The 21,213-nt window shown below is 31.4% G+C and overlaps 2 protein-coding genes across 4 annotated transcripts in view; one reads left to right on the forward strand and one right to left on the reverse strand.

Moving 5' to 3' along the window:
• The window catches only part of LOC114329326 (hydroxyacylglutathione hydrolase, mitochondrial), a 47,564-nt gene extending 31,771 nt beyond the window's left edge, over window positions 1-15,793 (reverse strand). The window contains exons 1-2 of one of the 3 annotated variants that reach the window (XM_050649695.1): window positions 15,528-15,793; window positions 1,956-2,071 (exon numbers count right to left, since the gene is read on the reverse strand). In XM_050649695.1, the coding sequence (XP_050505652.1) occupies window positions 1,956-2,071; window positions 15,528-15,570 (159 nt within the window). In that variant the 5' untranslated portion in view covers window positions 15,571-15,793. Of the gene's footprint in view, window positions 1-1,955; window positions 2,072-9,582; window positions 9,872-15,527 lie in introns of those variants that run through there. The other 2 variants (XM_028278382.2, XM_028278381.2) reach the window with 2 other exon arrangements.
• The window catches only part of LOC114329328 (serine/threonine-protein phosphatase 5), a 163,116-nt gene continuing 153,919 nt past the window's right edge, over window positions 12,017-21,213 (forward strand). Inside the window, exon 1 of the mRNA XM_050649694.1 lies at window positions 12,017-12,337. The gene's annotated coding sequence lies outside the window, so the exon portion shown is untranslated. The remainder of the gene's footprint in view (window positions 12,338-21,213) is intronic.

Genomic DNA, 21,213 nt, shown 5'->3' on the forward strand with positions numbered 1-21,213 from the left:
AAAATCCTATGCTGAAATGTTACAGGGCAGTGCCCTTCTATTAACGTTTATATTCTTTGTCATTACCTGTATGCACACCAATGGTGAATATAAAACTTTTAATTGTATATAAAAAAAATGCGCAACAACTACCTCTTAAAACCCAACAAATTTCATTTTGCATATCTTAACAGGTTTTAAAGCAATAAATAAATTGTCAGTTTGTAAGAAAAATTTCAACACCCCATATCTCAAAAACAAAGGACATATGTTTATGTAGCAAAGTGTCGTTACTTTTTCATGTAGAATTACCCCTTAAAGCTTGTCACACTTATTTAGAAACACCCTATAAAGTAAGCGCCACGCTAGTAGATACACGGATACCTATGTAATTGCTAGGCTTATGGGCTAATTCGGCCTGTTCTCACTTGTGACTTTTATATCATGGTCGTGTGACCATCATGTCATACAGCGTGTCTACTTAAGTTGGAAACATATGGGAAACTTTTTTATTATTAATTTTACGAAAAAAAGTTATTCTTTATAAAAAGTTCTGCATGTCCCAAAACCTAAGATTCAATCATCAGATATCAAGTTTTCTCAATATTATACGAGGTATGTCAAAAAATATAAATTTCGGTCAAGGGTAAAGTACCTTTATTTCTCTCAATATCGAAAATTCTTATGATAAAAGTTGTTTGGAATTAAAAACTAAGATCAAATATGCAATTACATCCTTCTAATTGAAATAAAAAATTTTTCTCGAATTTATGGATACCCATCATCGTTTTTAAATATTACAAATATGATAACTCGTTTATTGTTCATTTTACGAAAAAAAGTTATTCTTCATAAAAAGCTTTGCATGGTCTAAAACCTAAGACACAATCATGATATATCAACTTTCATTAATTTTATACGAGGTGTGTCAAAAAATATGAAATTCTCTCAAGATTATATTACCTTTATATTTCACAATATTTCAATAAGAAGGATGTAAATGCATATTGAAACATAGTTTTTAATTCTAAACAACTTTTTTAATAACGCTTTTCAATATTGTGAAAAATAAAGGTACTTTACTCTTGAGTGAAATTCATATTTTTTGACATACCTCGTATAAAATTAATAAAATGTGATATCTGATGGTTGGATCTTCGGTCTTAGGACATATAGAGCTTTTTATAAAGAATACCTTTTTTTCGTAAAAGTGATAATAAAAGAGTTATCGTATGTGTAATAAATAAAAACGAAGTTAGTATCAATAAATTTGAGAAAAATTTGGAAAATATTTTTTTCCAATTAGAAGCATGTAATTGCATATTTGACCTTAGTTTTTATTTCCAAACAACTTTTCATAATAAGAATTTTCGATACTGAGAGAAATAAAGGTACTTTACTCTTGAACGAAGTTTATATTTTTGACATACCTCGTATAATATTGACAAAATTTGATATCTGGTGATTGAATCTTAGGTTTAAGAGCAGGCAGAACTTTTTATAAAGAATAACTTTTTTTCGTAAAATTAATAACAAAAAAGTTTCCCATATGTTTCCAACTTAAGTAGACACGCTGTATATGTCATTTATTTAATAAATTTTACAACTTTAACACATGACAACAATAACAATAACAACTATAAACTTCAAATACAACTGTTCTATAAACTGTCAACTCTCTATGTTTATACATTTTCTGACGTTCTAGACATCATTAGACATTTCTAGGTTATTTAAAGACATCTAGAATATTCTCCAACTTAATACTTCTGCTTATGTTAAGGGACTTTTTCTATGTAAGATCAATCTGTTTAATTCTCGGCATAAAAGTAGACAGTTTAATAAGTGAAGGGCCAGGACTGTATTAGCTCAATGTGCCAGTGTGTCTACGAACTAAGATACAGTTACAAGAATGAAATATTGAAAGAAAAGTTGTAAAAAGTGGAGAATGATAGAAAGTATTAAAAATCGCTTACCAAATACATATAGTTATCTGAAAGGGCTGGAAGGATTTTTATCTTCATTTTCTCAAATGTTATTGTAAGTTGATTACTGTGATATCCTTTAAAACCGTTTCTCCAATATGCTTGTCCTAACAAACAAAAATCATCATATTATTTCTTTGTAGACTACTTATTGTATCATAAAGATACATGGAGTACTTCAAACATTTATTACGAACTAATGTAGATGATACATAATGGACCAAAATCAAAAAATGAGACTGAATATCAAATATTTCTGCAAAATATTCTTTTCTTAACATGTTGACGGACAGTGCGTCAAATGTATAAGCAAGTGTTGTGACACTTTATGTATTTTGCAAAGTAGAATAGGAAAAATTCTTAGAGCATGGAAAATTTTATTGTGAAATTCTCCCTACTCTAAGGAAAAATTCAATGTCTATAGACGTTGTGTCACATTACATCAATGGAAATTAGATGTCTATTCGCAGTGTGCAAGTACTTGGAAGGGAAACGAGAAACGACCGTGCGCGAGTCGCGGAGAAATATTGCAACTATCTTAAATAATTCATGTTGTCAATTGAAATTGTCAAATTGACGTATATTTCATACCTTCTGTCATTGACGCAGAAAAATTATACATTGCTCCACAATATTGATATGATATGCAATTATTATATAAAGGTAAATTTAATTAATTGTATTTTGATTGCAGTACTGCATTTTAATAACTAATTTTATTTACTACATAGAATTGTTTACGTTTGCTAAACATAACCTGCATCTTATTTTTTCTTCTTATTATTTTTTTGGACTATGGCCTTGACAATTATCCAGCAACCAGGACTAATATAATTGGCCAATATAATTAAAAGTGCGAATAAAAGTACAGAGCGTAGAAATAGAGGTCGCTTTGCCGAACTTGCACGGTCCCAATAGACGTTCTGTCCGTCAATGTGTTAATCGATACACCAGTTCCAAAGTGTAACAAGTTAAAAATCATTGATTACGAGAAAACAGGGTAACAACTAGAATTGTTACACTTTGTAACTAGAATAATTACTATTTTATGACAAAATATATGTGTGACATGTTCACAGAACATTATTATAGAGTTGTTACTCTTTGGAACTTGTAAATATTGATTATTAAAGCACTTTCCAATACTTAACTCCAAATCACTAAAATTCAGACTTGATACTCTTTGGAACAGGTCTAACCATATACAGTATGTCCCTGTAAGTTGTATCCAAATGGAATACTTCTTTATTATTAATTTTATGAAAAAAAGTTATTCTTCATAAAAAGCTCTGCATGGTCCAAAACCTAAGATTTAACCATCAAATATCAAATTTTTTGAATATTATACGAGGTATGTCAAAAAGTTTGAATTTCACTCAAGAGTAAAGTAGCTTTATTTTTCACAATATTGAAAATTGCTATTATGAAAAGTTGTTTGGAATTAAAAACTATATCCTAGTATGTAATTACATCCTTCTAATTGAAAACATTTTTTTTTTAATTATGGATAACTAACATTATTTTCAGTTATTTCAATTCAGATAACTCTTTTATTATTAATTTTACAAAAAAAGGGATTCTTAATAAAAAGTTCTACATAGTCTAAAACCTAAAAAACAACCATCTTATGTCAAATTTTATCAATTTTATACTAGGTATGTCAAAAAATATGAATTTCGCTCAAGAGTAAAATATGTTTTTTCACAATATCGAAAATTGTTATTATGAAAAGTTATTTAGAATTAAAAACTATGTTTCAGTGTTACATGCTTCTAATTATATTATTTAATTATATGTAATTACATCCTTCTAATTGAAATATTCTGAACTATAAAGGTACTTTACTTTTGATCTAAATTAATGTTTTTTGACATACCTCGTATAAAATTGATAAAATTTGATATAAAATGGTTGTATTTTAGGGTTTTAGACCATCCAGAACTTTTTATTAAGAATCACTTTTTTTCGTAAAATTAATAATCAAAGAGTTATCATAATTGAAATAACTGAAAATAATGCTAGTTATCCATAATTTTTCAAAAACAAATGTGGAGGATCCAGATTCATATACGCTGTGAGCTCGTACGTAGAGGGGATATTTACAAATTCGCGAGCGCCAGTAGTGACAAGTCTGTAAACCTTTACCGGAAATTTGACATAAATGTCAAAGTGATTAATTTAAAATTAAAATTAAAAACATTTATTATAAAAAATATTAGTTGGTCAAAGCTGTGGTATATATTTTTAACTTAAATATATGTACTTACGTTTTAAATACTGAATTTCAGTTTTTTTAATGTTCCCTAATATGTAATTATAAATCAATCTATCAATCTTAGCGCCATCTACACGATAATTGTGAAAGTATTCGAAGTAAGAAATTCATATTTTATCAATACAACGTCAAAATGATTAGCAAAATCTTAAAAAAATCTATTACAATTTAATTAATTTTTTGCGTTGTAAATATTAAGCGATAACAATTAAATAATAAATTTAAAAATTACCGGTGAAAGTTGAATTAGTAATCCGCCAGGAGCGACACCAGCGAAGCTCAGAGCGTATAGAGCAATTCCTCTAGCTTCTTGTGTCTTAAAAACTTTATAAAGAATGATCTAAGTCAGACTAGAATTTTTTTTTCAATTAGAATGATGTAATTGCATATTAGAATATAGTTTTTAATTCTAAACAATTTTTCATAATAGCAATTTTCAATATTGTGAAAAATAAAGCTACTTTACTCTTGAGTGAAATTCAAACTTTTGGATATACCACGTATAACATTAATAAAATTTTATATCTGATGGTTGAATCTTGGGTTTTGGACCATGCAGAACTTTTTATAAAGAATAACTTTTTTTCATAAAATTAATAATAAAAAAGTTTTCCATATGGATACAACTTACAGGAGGGACATACTGTATATTATTTTGCCCATTTTCCAATTTAGTTTGTACAAATTGCAAATTCTTAATGTATCTGCTGCATTTAGTATAATAATCACTTCTTTTTCTTTAAGTGTCATCTCCCAATCAGAGGTTGGATATCATCATCACTATCCTTTTACTTTATCTACCATTGCTCTTAAGATTTTGTACAGAACTGCATTTAACCCAGTCCCTTAAATTTTTCAACCATCACACTCTTCTTCCTATACTCCTTCCTTCTCATATTGCTCTCTAGCCCGATCAAACAACAATCTGACCCCAAAAAAAATAAAGGAAGGAAGAAAATTTGGGAGTAGGTAGTTGAAATTGTCTATTATTATATAAGAAAAAGTTTACAATTCTACATCCCCTCCATTTTACAAAAATGGAGGGGAATACCCCCTCTCCAAGGGGAGAAATATACATTCAAAATAAGACCTGAATTGGATAAAATGATTAATTCTAACGAACTTTTGTTCTATATAGTTTTTTCGTTAAGTCAATACTTTTCGAGTTATTTGCGAGTGAATATATGTTCATTTTTAACAAAAAAAAACATGTTTTTGGACGGTTTTTCGCAGATAACTCAAAAAGTAAGTATTTTAGCGAAAAAAATATTCTTTGCAAAAATATAGCTTATGAAAAATTGAAAACAATGGTGTATGCAGGAGGTCTGTAGACCCAGTAGAAGCAGTGTTGTAGCTAATGAAAAGTAGGTTCTTCTTCATCAAATTCCAAATCGAATATTTCAATGTGAAATAACCCAAAAACGGAGCACTTTTCAGGGAAAATTCATGTCAACTTTTTAGAAGTGTTTAAAAAAAGGTTTACTTTTGTTTTTTAAAAAAACTTCTAACATTAAAAGTAAGTCAGTTACGCTCAAAATATTGTTGGTCCGTTTTATTTTTTGGTAAAAAAATCGCGAAAATCACCCCCTAATTAGCATCACAAATAAATTTTATCATTACCACTTGACAAGTTACTTTGCTTATGTATTATTTATATGATCTGTAAGTTTTGTCGGTTCAAAGTGCTTATTTTTGTAAAAGCTGTAGTTAAAATAGCTTGAACGAGTAACTAATCACGAGTTTACGCAAATTTTGAACAGCCATAGCATAATCAACGAACAGTTAATTACTCTTTGAGATTTTTGGTATTACTAATATTTTTTAAGTTAATTCCATAAAAAAATCCATTTTTTTTTTCAAAATTAAAAAATGTTTTATTTTAAACCCAATTTTTTTCAAAAATGAGCACTTTGAACCAATGAAACTTATAGATACTATATAAACAATACATAAGTACAGTGGGTGATCATATTATTAGAGCCACCTCAGAAAATTTTACTTTTGTTTAATAATGGTATGTAAGTTTTTAGTTAAAATAGCTTGAACGAGTAACTAATCACGAGTTTACGCAAATTTTGAACAGCCATAGCATAATCAACGAACAGTTAATTACTCTTTGAGATTTTTGGTATTACTAATATTTTTTAAGTTAATTCCATAAAAAAATCCATTTTTTTTTTCAAAATTAAAAAATGTTTTATTTTAAACCCAATTTTTTTCAAAAATGAGCACTTTGAACCAATGAAACTTATAGATAATATATAAACAATACATAAGTACAGTGGGTGATCATATTATTAGAGCCACCTCAGAAAATTTTACTTTTGTTTAATAATGGTATGTAAGTTTTTTCTTTATACGGTCCACATTGCCTTTGAAACTTTAGAAATGGATGCTATGTTTCTGTTGTAGTGATTAGTATTGAATATTAGTTTTTATTTCTGCTATTTTCCTTGGTGAGATGTCTTTGGATTTCCCATGATTATCTGGTACCACTAGTGTAACGAATGCGCAGTTTTTACTAAATTCACAAAATCTAGTATAGGACTGTCAGAATATCACTAGAGAGCAATGGGAACTCACAAAGTTTATTATAACTCTAAACACCAAGAATACAAAATAATAGGCACACGAGTTGCAAGCTAGGCTGGGCAGCACTGACGAACAATGGCATCTGAGTCACGCATTGCCACACATGCGTGTTGCCACTATTGTCAGACTATTTATTGCCCTTTCATAAAGTGTAACAAGACAGCCAAATGGAAACAAATGCATTAATATATGATACAACCATTGATACAACTCAATTATATACCTTCCTCTAAATCATTGAATTTTACTAGGTGGCTCTAATAATATGATCACCCACTGTAAAGTAACTTGTGAAGCGGTAACGATTAATTTTATTTAAGAAGCTAATTACGCGGTAATTTTCGTGATTTTTTTAGCAAAAAAATAAAAAAGACCAGCAATATTTTGAGCGTAACTCACTTACTTTTAATGGTAGAAGTTTTTTTTAACAAAAATAAACCTTTTTTTAAACCCTTTTTTAAACGGACCCCTAAAAGAGCTCCGTTTTTGGGTTATTTCAAATTGAAATATTCGATTTGGAATTTGACGAAGAAGAACCTACTTTTCATTAGCTACAACTCTGCGTCTACTGGGTCTACAGACCTCATGCATACATCATTTTTTTTTCAGTTTTTTATAAGCTATATTTTTGGTAAAAATATTTGTTTCGCTAAAATACTTACTTTTTGAGGTATCTGTGAAAAACCATCCAAAAACATGTTTTTTTCGTAAAAAATGAACATATTCACTCGCAAATAACTCGAAAAGTATTAACTTAATGAAAAAACTCTATAGATTAAAAGTTACTTAGAATTAGTCATTTTATACAATTTCAGACTTCTCTTGAATGTATATTTTTTCACCCCCGAGAAAATATTTTTCAACCCGTATTTCCCAATTTTTGTAAAATGGAGGGGATGTAGAATTGTAAACTTTTTCTTATATAATAATAGACAATTTCAACTACCTATTCCCAAATTTTCATCCTTCCTTTATTTTTTTGGAGGCTTTCGTAAAATTTTGTGTTCCCTGATCAGGCTATTCCCCTCATTTCGTTTCCCAGATATTGTAACTTTGTTATTTTTATTGTGTTTATTATTTCGTATTCCTTGCCCATTTCTCAGAAAACTTCCATGTTCGTCTTCTTCTGTGCCCATGCTATTTTAAGCATCCTTCTGTAATACCACATTTCAAATGACTGTAGATTATTTATGTGATCTTACTTCAATGTCCAGCTTTCAAGTCCATATTGCAGTATTGAAAACAAGCATCTCAGAGCTATTAGGCTCAGTTTTAATTTAAAGTGTTTGTGGCAAAAAATTCACTAAGATACATTATAAAAAGTAATGGAGACATAATACATCCCAGCCTACCTCCGTACCTCCTCTCCTAATTTCAATTTCTGGACTGGGTTCCTTATCTATTACAATTTGTGCTCTGTGAATAATAATGGCAGTACACTCATAATACAGTAGAACCCCGATTATCTGTGCTCCACGGGACTGGACGTGGCTCGGATAATTGAAATGCACAGATAGCAATAGTTGAAATTGAAATTATTTGAAATTCTTTATTGAAATAGAAATCCTACTAACGATATTTAAATATGAATTTGCTTAATTAAATGTAACATACAATATACAATACATGCAATATACAACACATACAGACTTATTAAAAATTATTTTTTATCCAGGTAAAATATGTTTTCAGTAATTTTTTAAAAATTTGAACTGTCACTGCATTCTTAACACTGGGGGGAAGATGGTTAAATTCATTCATACATTTGTAAAACAAGGATGTCATTGTGCTGTGTTTATTAGTTTTTTGAATGTCAAAATCTTCAATATTTCTCATGGTATATGAATGAACAACTTGACCCCTCAATGTAACATTTCATTAAAATATGCAGGCAACATTCATTTTTTTAATTTAAAAATGTGTGTGTGTGTTTATGTTTTATTGGCACTGGTTTAAGCAACCAACTGGCCAGTCAATGATAATTTAAAAATGAAAACCATAGTAAGGTAGTAAAGCCTTTGTTGAACTGAAAACCAATCTAAAGTAGAGTACATCATCTCAATTGGTGTATAGCGATTGCATCGAAGAATTGTTCTCATACCTCTGTTATACAAAATTTGCAATTACTGAATTGATCCTTTATCACCTAAATATAAAACACTTGAACAGTAGTCAAAATGGGGCTGAATCATACTTCTAAATACAGTGATCCTTGAAAATAATGATAGATCTTTGCTAATTCTATTAAAGAAAAATAATTTTTTAGATATTTTCTTGCAAATATATTGAAAATGAGATTTCAGAGATAGTGTGTTATCCAGTATAAATCCAAGATATTTAATTTCATTGACCCATTCGATGTATTTGTTATTAGCCCTGAGCACCATTGCTATCGATATTGTATTATACGTCTCCCTCACGGCCTGTAGTAGAGTTTCCATCCAGTGATTTACAGTGAGGCTTTCAATCAATCTTCAAAAATGAAATTTGAGTAATGGAAAATCATAGTAGGGATAATCCGTGAACGGATAATCGGGGTTCTACTGTATATTATAACACAATGCCATAAGTTAGCTAGTTAGCAAGGGTTTTAATATTTTTATATTCAGGTACATTATTGGAACACTTCAGGTTATATTCCAGGTTTCTGAAATGCTTATATTTTTAATTATCTTTATATTTGTGATATGAAGTTTCATTGCCGGCATGACGACTACATTTTTCTTTATATTTTTACCTTGATTTATTTACCTTTAAAATATGCTGCTATTGCCCCTTGAGTAATACAGTTTGGAATGTGTGCATTTAAAAAACTCAGCATTATAAATATTCAAAAATGTCAAATCATTTGAGTTTTATTTTAATTGGATTAGCTAACCTTAATTACAATGCCTGATCTTTGTTTTTCTGTTCTGATTCTGGTGTGTGCCACTTTTGCTACACTTTTACAAATTATATCTAAAAATTATAAACTTGTGCTAAACCCAGTTAAACCTTAAGCCTTAAACTAAACTTGTCACTTGTCATGGAATTATTTTGCTTTTTGAGTTATAAAAAATATTCGACCAGCTGCATTCTTCACATAGTAGCTTTGAAATTGAATTGAGAACTTAACTGGTATACTTTAAATTGTTTGTATTGTAATAACAAACATCTGAGATTATAGACGGAGAGCTAGAGCCGAAAAATCATCGTCATAAGTAATATGGAGCTATTCCTGTGAAATGTGTCCATTGTATATTGACAATTATGACCCCTTACAGGCTGTCAACTCAGTGGATACAGGAAGTAGCAATAAGGGATGAAAGGGGAAAGTTAGTGCAGTCACTAAAGGTTTTCACCAACTATTTTGTTAAACCTCCATCGATTTGCATGGAAATTGGTGACTAGTTAGAGCATACCTCAAGAAACAAAACTGATTTGGTGCCACATGCCACTTTCGCTTTTACCCTGGTGGTGAATGTAGAGTCAGCTCAGTATGCAACCACTTATACGTTTCCTTCAGAAACGTAGTCGGTACTTGAGACAGAACCTCTTTGGGGAGAACGACAGGATGTCAAGATGGTAGTAGAAGTTAGGTTAATAATATGGATTGTCGCTTGGAAATATAATTGTAATAAAGTGCTAAATAAAGATTGTCTCAATAATTCTACATGGTGGCAGCGGACTTGCAAATACTCCGAGGAATATTTGGCAAGTAGAACCTTCTTCGAAGAGCAGAAATAGAGTTAAATAATTCCAGGGATGGCAGAGAATCAAGCAGGAAGCCATGTGCTTGCCAACATGGCAACAGTATCAGCTCCTTCTGAGTTTAATTTCTCCCTTCCAGGATCATGGAATCAGTGGAAAAAGAGGTTAGAAAGATATATGTCGGTTAGTGGTTTTATAAACAAACCAGAAGCTGAAAAAATTGATATGCTAGTGTATCTAATGGGGGCAGAAGCAGAGGAAATTATAACTCAATTTAATCTAACACCCGCACAGCAAGTATATAGTATTATTATCGAGAAGTTTGACGCTCATTTTATACCCCAAAAGAACATAATATTTGAACGATTCAAGTTCAACACACGTAGTCAACAGCCAGGGGAGTCGGTGGATGCATATATCACTGCACTTCATAGCCTGGCAGAGCATTGTAGTTATGGGGCTCTAAAAGATGAGTTAATAAGAGACCGCATAGTAGTAGGAGTTTTAGATGTAAAAGTAAGTGAGAGGTTACAACTCCAAAAGAACCTAACATTAGGGGAAGCTGTATTAACAGTACGTCAAGCCGAGCTGCAGAATTCTCAAAACAGGATTCTTAGGCAAGAACGAGTACAAGAAGTAGCGGTAATTATTTAATGTTGACTCACCGCTCCCACGAGTCTGACAACTGTATATATGGTATCTGCCTTACCTTCTTATCATTTTAAAATTAACAATTAACTGCGCTCGGCTTTAATTTTTGTATTTATCTCATTTAAAAATGTGAAATTTTCACATCAATTTCAAATTATGGCCGCCATTACAGTATGCGCAGATCGCTTACCTATGGATTGATGACAGTTTATTCTGCAATGTTGCCTAATTTCAAATTTTTTATAATTTCTTGTGCAAAGACGGAAGCGGCTTTATTTTTTATTCAAACATAAACATAAGGGTGGGTTGTGATTGCGCGCAGCGGTCAAATACCTCCTGCGGTTCTCTCACTCTAATACCCGTAAGTTAGGTTTGGACCGAAGGGTTAGGTCTTCCTCCTTTCAGAGCGCTGCGCGCAATTGCAATCTGCCCAAACATAATGCTAGTAACTTTCTGAAAAACCAAACATAACCCAACCAAACCATTCAAATAAACAATAAATGAGACGAGCTACGGCAGTCAAGGCCAAGCAAATCGAATAAAAGAAGAAGAAAAAGACAAAGAAAGATTGAAACGAGCATTATGTTTGGGCAGATTGCAATTGCGCGCAGCGGTCTGAAAGGAGGAAGACCTAACCCTTCGGTCCAAACCTAACTTACGGGTATTAGAGTGAGAGAACCGCAGGAGGTATTTGACCGCTGCGCGCAATCACAACCCACCCTTATGTTTATGTTTGAATAAAAAATAAAGCACCTTCCGTCTTTGCACAAGAAATTATAAAAAATTTTAAATTATGCAACATTGCAGAATAAACTGTCATCAATCCATATGTAAGCGACGCATACTGCAATGGCGGCCATAATTTGAAATTGATGTGAAAATTTCACATTTTTAAATGAGATAAATACAAAAATTAAAGCCGAGCGCAGTTAATTGTTAATTTTAAAATGATAAGAAGGTAAGGCAGATACCATATATACAGTTGTCAGACTTGTGCTGCAACAGCCGAGAAAGATGTCCAGCAAAAGATAGTCGTTGTCGATTATGTGGAAAGAAAGGACATTGGCAAGCTAGATGTAGATCGGGCAGGAATGTAAGAGTAGTTGAAGGTCAAAACTGTGCTGAAAGTGAGGTAGGAATAGAAAATGAAATGGAAAACGTACAGGTAAATAACTTTGATTTTCATCTAGGACACATTTACACTAATGATAAAGATCAGTGGTTTGCAAAAGTTTTAGTTGACAATAAATATGTTATGCCTTTTCTTGTTGATACAGGTGCTGATGTAAGTTGTGTCTCTAGAAATATGTTGTCTGATTTCTACAAAAATAAAATGTATGTTTGCCAGGAGTCCATAGGGGGCCCTGATAATAAAAAACTAGAAATTGAGGGTAAAATTGATGTTAATTTGACTTATAATGACAATATGTGTTCAGAATCTTTATATGTTGTAAAAAATCTAAAGGTGCCTATCCTTGGTCGGCCTGGAATTATAAAATTAAAAATGCTTAATATTAATAAAAATAGTTCACGTTATATTAATAACTTAGTATCTAAAAATATAAATGCATTTGGGGCAGAATCAGAGACCTACAGTGCTAGCAAGTACTCATTAGAAACGATAGCTGAGTCATTTCAAGGAATATTTGATGATATTGGGGAATTTAAAACAGAAATGAAACTTGAGCTAAAATCTAATGTTCAGCCATTTGCTCAGTCAGTACCACGAGTAGTTCCATTACCACTCATGCCCAAGTTAAAAGTTGAGTTAGACCGTCTACTTCAGTTGGGTATAATAAAACCAATTGAAGAACATACCAGGTGGGTAAGTCCTATTGTTTGTGTACCAAAGGGTGACTCTGTTAGGTTGTGCGGAGATTACACAAAACTTAACCAAAGTGTATTAAGAGCTTATTTCCCACTTCCAAAAATAGAGCATACTTTGGCTCAACTGAAAAATTCAATAATATTTTCTAAGCTCGACACAACTAGTGGTTACTTCCAAATTAAACTGAAACCAGAAAGCCAATTGCTAACTACATTCATCACACCATTTGGTCGATACTTTTTTACACGTCTTCCCTTTGGAATTTCATGTTCTCCAGAATATTTTGCACTTAGGTATTCTAAGATTCTTTCAGGTATGAAAGGGGTAGTCTTTTATATGGATGATATTTTAATCCATGCTAGTTCAGTCAAAGAACATGACGAAATTTTAAACCAAGTTCTAATAAAATTACACAGTGAAGGTATAACCCTTAATAAAAACAAATGTGTCATTGCTGCTAAGTCAGTCAAGTACTTGGGGCATATCATCACTACTTCTGGGGTTAAAATAGATCCTGAACGGGTCAGAGCAATTAGAGAATTCCCAGAACCAGAAAATAAAACAGAACTTTTAAGATTATTAGGTATGATTAATTTTGCGGGTAAATATATTAAAAACAAATCTGAAATTTTAGAACCTTTAACATCTCTTCTAAAAAAGGACTCAGTATTCTTATGGGGACCTGCTCAAATTCAAGCTCTAAATACTCTAAAAAAAAATGTTTAGAAAGTTCCCCAAATTTATCATATTTTGATGCGAACAAAACTATTGTTGTAAATTCAGACTCTAGTTGTTTTGGCATAGGAACTTGTCTGATGCTAGAAAATCTAGATAAATCTCGCGAAATAGTGGCATTTTCATCTCGATTATTAAGTCAAGTAGAGGGTCGATACGCGCAGATAGAAAAAGAAGCCCTGGCAATTACGTGGGCAGCTGAAAAGTTTGCTGATTATATAACAGGGGTCAAAGATTTGATTTTTGAAACAGACTCAAAACCCCTTGTTCAAATTTTACAGACGAAAAATGTGGATGAATCATCTCCTAGGTTGCAGCGGTTTCGGATGAGATTAATGCGTTACAATTATAAAGTAGTTTACATCCCAGGAAAACAGTTGGTTGTGTCAGACGCACTAAGTCGAAGTCCCATAAAAAATTCTGTACCTAGTAATGATGAGTTGACAGGTATTGAAGTCGAGGGGTATGTTAAATCGGTAATCCGTAATTTACCCATAAAAGATCGGTTTATAAAGCAAATAATCGAGGAACAAAGCAATGACCCTGTTTTACAAATAATAAAACAATATACGTTGACTTCATGGCCAGAAAAGTCTAAAATTCCTGTGCATGTTTTGCCATATTTTCAATTCAGATATATCATTTTGTGAAAATTTGTTATTAAAAAGTTCTCGAATTATTATACCAGCAGCTTTACAACTTAAATGTCTAGAATATATTCACACAGGTCATCTGGGGGTAGTCAAGTGCAGGGACAGGGCTAAATCTACAGTGTGGTGGATCGGGCTGTCTTCTCAAATAGAAAAAATGATTAGAAATTGTCCCAATTGTGTGGAAAATCGTGAAAATATAAAAGAAACTTTTTACAAAGAAGAATCATGTACACGACCTTGGGAAAAGATAGTGCTAGATCTTTTTAAACTGGATAAATGGTTCTTGATTGTCGTGGACTACTACTCCAGATATTTTGAAATATTTGAGCTCAGTTCCATGACTGAAATTGTTATTATAAATCACTTGAAAGGTTTATTCTCTAGATATGGTTTTCCCAATATTGTGCGTAGTGACAATGGACCACAATTTTCAACATTATTTAAGAAATTTGCTTCAAATTATAATTTTATTCATGTAACTAGTAGCCCATACTTTGCACAGAGCAATGGATTAGTTGAACGGGCAGTTAAGACTGCTAAAGAACTAATCAAAAAGAATAGTGAAGATATATTTTTAGCGCTCTTAGCCTATAGGGCTACACCTTTAAGGTGTGGACTTTCACCAGCAGAGCTGTTTTTCTCTAGAAAATTAAGAACTAATCTACCACAGTTGTCATTAAATTTGGAACAATCGGTTGTTAAGGGGGGAGTGTCATTAAGAGAAAGGGAAAATAAGGAAAAACAAGCAGATAATTATAATAGTAGACACCGAGCCAAGGATATGCAACCTTTATATGTGGGCGATTCTGTCTGGATTATTGATATTAGGCAATATGGAAAGGTAATTGAAATTTGTGAAGAACCACGCTCTTATGTTGTTCAAACTAATAGTGGTCAATTCAGACGTAACAGATGGCATTTGGTCCAGGCACCTTACTATACTCCTGATACCAGTAACCAGTTAGTTCCTAAGAAATTTGTTGACGGCAGCGACTTAGCAACTCCAGGCTTCTCCCACAAAGAAAAGGAGAATGAGAATATAAATAATTCCTCTGATACTTTAGAGACTATACATGGGAGTCAGAGTTGTGGAGTCGATGCTTCACCAAATAAAAGTGATGTCCAAAGTGAACACTTACCTGTACAGGAACCTGATCTGTTATTGAGGCCTAAAAGGAACATTAAAAAGCCAATTTACTTGTCCGACTATAGTTGTTAAGTTATGTATATTATGTTATGTTATGTATTCATTCTATATTTGCTGGGGTCCTGGAATTCTCATAGAGAGCTCTGTGGCTTACCTCATTTAAAAAGAGGAGAATGTAGAGTCAGCTCAGTATGCAACCACTTATACGTTTCCTTCAGAAACGTAGTCGGTACTTGAGACAGAACCTCTTTGGGGAGAACGACAGGATGTCAAGATGGTAGTAGAAGTTAGGTTAATAATATGGATTGTCGCATAGATTAGGGGGTGAGGTAGATAGGGAACTCTATAGGCCAAATTGGTCCCATATTCCAACGCCGTCGATATTTTTGGAAGCCAACTAAGCCTTTACAGTTGGAAGATTTCTGTAACGATTTGGAAGATCTCTGTAACATTTTGGGAAGATATCTGTACCGTTTTGGAAGCTTCGCTATTCATACCAAATTCTATAATGTGCACGTTATTAATTTTTAGTTTTTGCAATAAAAATATTTTTATTACAGAAACCATAAAAATAAAAATAATTATTGCAAAAACAAAAAATTAATAACATACACAAACATAGAATTTAGCATGAGCAGCGATTATATTTAAAAAATGATAAGTATGTATGTAAGAACAATAATGAAACCAACAAATGACAGTAATAATTATTATTTATATAAATTTTGACATGAATTCATTGTTTTCATAACATAATGTAAAATAATTGTCTTTCTACCTTAGGAATTATTAACATTACCTGGAAACAACTAGGTACAGTTGAGGGAAGAAAAATAATTTATACACTGTAAAAATGTCTATTAATAACTAAAATATGAAACATTCACTTCACTAATCACTTGGGTACGGGATAAAAACTTAATACACAAATATTGTATAAAATTGATATAAAACGCATACACAACACAACAATTACAAAATGACGCACTCAATTCAATACAAGACAACGTTGCCGTATTTTATTTAGGAAATATATTGCATGCTTGGCTAAAATCTACTAAATCAAGAATTAAAACTTTATTAACTTATTTGAATATAATTTAGGTTTTTTTATTATAAAAACAGCAGCTAACTTAACTAGAAATAAATAAGTATAACGTGAATGTAAAAAAACCAAACTTTTTTTATATTTTAACAGGGAAACAAAATGACCTAGGTACTTAATTAATTTTTATCAGTTTTATATTTAATATTTTTATATAATATTTTGTCATCCATTGATTTTAACATATGCATGTCTGGATCAAATTTGGTACAATTCCCAACCTCATTCATACCTTCTTTGACAAATAATCATGAAAATACATTTTTTTCTACAACCGTGTTAAAAATGCAATTTTTAGCACTCCATACGAGCGTTAAAAATGTTACTTCAAGGAACTAGTGCTTTAAAAATTTTAAGGCACTGCAGTTCGTATTGACCGCAATACGGCAATTTGATGTAATGTCAAAAAAATATAAAAATGGAATGTCAGTCAAGTTCAAGTAAAAGTTTTTGTAGATATTGTCCTGTAATTACGTTTGTAGAAAAAATATTGTGTGATATGCGTGTTAAAAAGTACATGTTTAAGGCACTCATGTGAATTTGCAGAACTCGCTTCGCTCATTCTGCAAACTGTGTACTCACATGCGTGCTTTAAACGTGTACTTTTAACACTTATATCATAAATAACTATTTATTCAAAAGTTTATTGCGATCATCAGTTGTAATACGATTAAAACCGGAAAAAAATCTTTCTCATTTTACGTTAATAGAAACGGGTAAACACATTATTTTTGCAAAGTTACATTTTACATACATATTTTAGTTTTCCGTGGTTAGCTTAATTTTAATAGCCTCACCGAACCGAATGTCAAAACTCTTCGTTATATAAATATTATCCGAAACACTACTGCACTGCTGCTTGAAACAAGAAAGTTTGGTATCAGACTCCAGTTTCATTTCTCTAATCTCTGTATTCATACCTACGTCCTGAATCTTATTTTCAGTAATGACATTAGGAAATTGTAACAAGATGTGAAAAATGTAAATACTATTAAAGAGTTAATTTCATTTTAGTCATAATGCATATAGCACAGAAAATGTTGATATACTACATTCGCTCTCGCGAGATTTTTTTTGACACTGACGTTAGTAATTTCTTTTTTGAAAAATTCAGTTGTCAGAAGTGACTGGAAATTACTACAAAACCAACGCACCTGCTCATATCCAATATTATTAATAGTAAACAGACATAAAAATAACATAAACCTTACGCCAATCAATATTTATTTATTTAAACGATTATAATGTATTGATAGCAAATGAGAAAATTATTTATTGTACAAAATAAAAATATTTTGTAGAAATAAACTTCACAAAATTTTATGAGATTAGTAGACACTCCCACTATTTCTAATAATTCTTCTTTTTTTAATGAAAGATTAAGTTAATTTGAGTTGATTTTAGCAGTTAATAGTGTGAGATAGGAATTTTTGTGTTGTACGTTTCCTATTCCGAATGTCTCAAAAAAAATCTCGCGAGAGCGAATGTAGTATATACAGTGATGAGCGCGCTAATAACCGGCAAAATAGCTCAAAAGATGGAAAACATAATACATTGCGAAACAAAAAGAGATGAAACTAGTGGAGGTGGAAATTATCGTTAAGGCCGCGTCCCACGATCAAATAATTTGATCAAACTGGTTTGAGCAAACTGAAAGTGACAGTTAGTGACGTCACATCCTGAGTGTTCATTGTGGATAATAATGAAAAATTTTAATTTTAAATAAAGTACAAACAAGTTAGACAACTCAATACAAAAAATTTGATCAAACTAGACTGATAGTGAGAGCACAGATTTTTAGAATTTCAAAAAAACTGCAATTGTGACGTCACTTTGACGTACTTCTTCAAGTACGTCAGGTTTGCTCAAACTGTTTGATCAAATTATTTGATGGTGAGACGCGGCCTTTATAAACGTCTAAAATATATACCATTACATTACATAGTTTCTCACCTTTAGGCGTATCAGAGGTATGACAACTGTCACTGTGAGAGTAGAATTTTATAAAATACTCCTGTCACAGACGTCTACAGGTGGAAAACTATGTAATGTAATGTTAATTAATACGTTTATAACGATAATTTCCACCTCCACTAGTTTCATCTCTTTTTGTTTCGCAATGTATTATGTTTTCCATCTTTTGAGCTTTTTTGCCGGTTATTAGCGTGCTCATCACTGTATACCAAAAACCTACTAAAAAATATTGCTTACTAGAATTAAAAAAAAATATATCAAAAATCTATCCAAAAAGTAGAAATCTGCTGAATGTGGCAACGCTGTTACAAAATAAACACCACTGTCCAACTCAAAATTCAATTGTCAAATATTCTTCTTCTTTTCAATTAGCCTTGTACCACATATATTAGCGATCTACATTATGTGTCGCCATCTCTAATTCCGGAAGCTCACTATATATATGGAACCAATTTTTTCCATTGAGTTCGCAGCCCATGGATTGTCGCTTGGAAATATAATTGTAATAAAGTGCTAAATAAAGATTGTCTCAATAATTCTACAGTGAATACCACCCCTTCCCGCGGGTGAAAACTATTTTATTAAAAATAACCCCACAAATCGATAGAGGGACAAATTTTAAGTAAAATTTGTTATATCATGTTATTAAAATAAATCAATACTTTTTGAGTTATTAAAGATCAAAGATTTGTCTATTTAAGAGCATATGCGTGAAGTTACGGATGATAAAAAGAACATGTTAATTAATTGTATGTTAGTAAAATATTATTTTTATATTATTTCGATATTTAATTGAATTTTCATTATAAACTTAATATGTCCAGAAACTGGGGGTGTCCAATAATGGGTACATTTGACATATTCGAATATACTTTTGCTAAATTTATAATATCGAAATAATATAAAAATAATATTTTAGTATATACAGTCGAACCCGCTTATTAGAATCCCTGTTATAGGAATATCTCGGTTTATGGAATATAAATTCAAGTTACCGAAACGTTTCCATTTACTCCTTAATAAATTTATCCGTTTATTGGAATAGGATCTAACTAGATAATACCGCTTATTAACATATTTTGCAAGTCAACGAATATTTTTTTTACAATTTACTAAAAATTTAAATTATGTTTGGTATTATGGTTTGTCGTCAATGGCCTTTAGTGCTGGATTAGATATTATTAGGGTAATAAATATTTATTACTTTGTTACGAGTACCAATTCGATCTTTAGCCGACAAATGCATGGGTCATAAAATAATTTTTATTTGTCTACACAAAGGCACTGTTGCCTGTTATAAAATTGTTAGAAGCAGTTTATTTAGAATTCACTCAGAGAGTACCTACTTGTTTGCAAGATGTGAATTATGGCTTTGTTAAATTCGAAAAGAACAGAAAAGAACAAGAATGTAACAATCCATTTCTTGACGCCAATAAAACTTCTATTCAACCAATGGATTAAGGATAACCACACGGATTAACAACGAAAAAGCTATAATTACCAATAATTTCTCAAGAAAAAAATAAGTAATTTTGTTATATATGCATTTTAATAAGAAAATATTGACATATCTACATATTGCATACATTTCATATTAATTATCTACTGTATTCATTCACATACATGTAATGTAATTTGGTATTTAACACATACATAGATAAGTAGTAGTTACACTACTGTATTATTGACGTAAAAAGACCTAAAACCATTTACATACACTGATTATGTAGGTACATATATGATATACATATTGGCATAGTAATAGTATGTAATAAAACTACATATTGGCATAGTATGTAAAACTACACATTGGCATAGTATGTAAATAATATTATTACGTATATTCGGTAACACTTATTTCGACTAGCTATCAATGATCGGTTATTAGAATATCCCGGTTATAAGAATATTTTTGCCTTGCACAAAGGCTATTCCAATAAGCGGGTTCGACTGTATATAATCAGTTACTCGTTTTACCCTAAAGTGTACGAGAATTACTCCCAGGGTTACCCCTAAGAGTTTACACTTAAATTTCATGTACAAATTTTCCCCACTTCTTTTTGTCTCTTGCTAAAATCTTTGCTTCCGTCCACGTTTTCCTCTCTTCTTAAGTGTGTCTCCAATCACGTCATCCCATGTTTTCCTTGGTCTGCCTCTTCCACGTTTGTGTTGAATTCTTGCTTCCCACACTTGTTTAACTGGTCGGTTGTCATTCATTCTCTGCAAATGTCCCCACCAACTTAATTGTTTATTTTCTACAAACTCCAACACAGACGGAATTTCTAATTCTGCTCTGACATCTACATTTCTTATTCTATCTCTCCTAGTTATCCCCTTGACCTTACGTAAATATTTCATATCCATCGCTTGTATTCTGCTTTTTTCTCTGTCATTAAGGACCCATGATTCAGACCCATAAGTTAGAATTGGTCTGAATATAACTTTGTATACATTCATCTTTGTGGCTTTTGATACTTCTCTTTTACTTATAAATCCTTTATTTAATGCATGGTATGTCCGAGCCGCCTTCTCTATTCTGTCATTTATTTCAACATTATGTTTGCCTGTTTCTTGTATAATTACTCCCACATAGCGATAC

The sequence above is a fragment of the Diabrotica virgifera genome, chromosome 4, assembly GCF_917563875.1.
Source record: "Diabrotica virgifera virgifera chromosome 4, PGI_DIABVI_V3a".
Lineage (NCBI taxonomy): Eukaryota > Metazoa > Arthropoda > Insecta > Coleoptera > Chrysomelidae > Diabrotica > Diabrotica virgifera.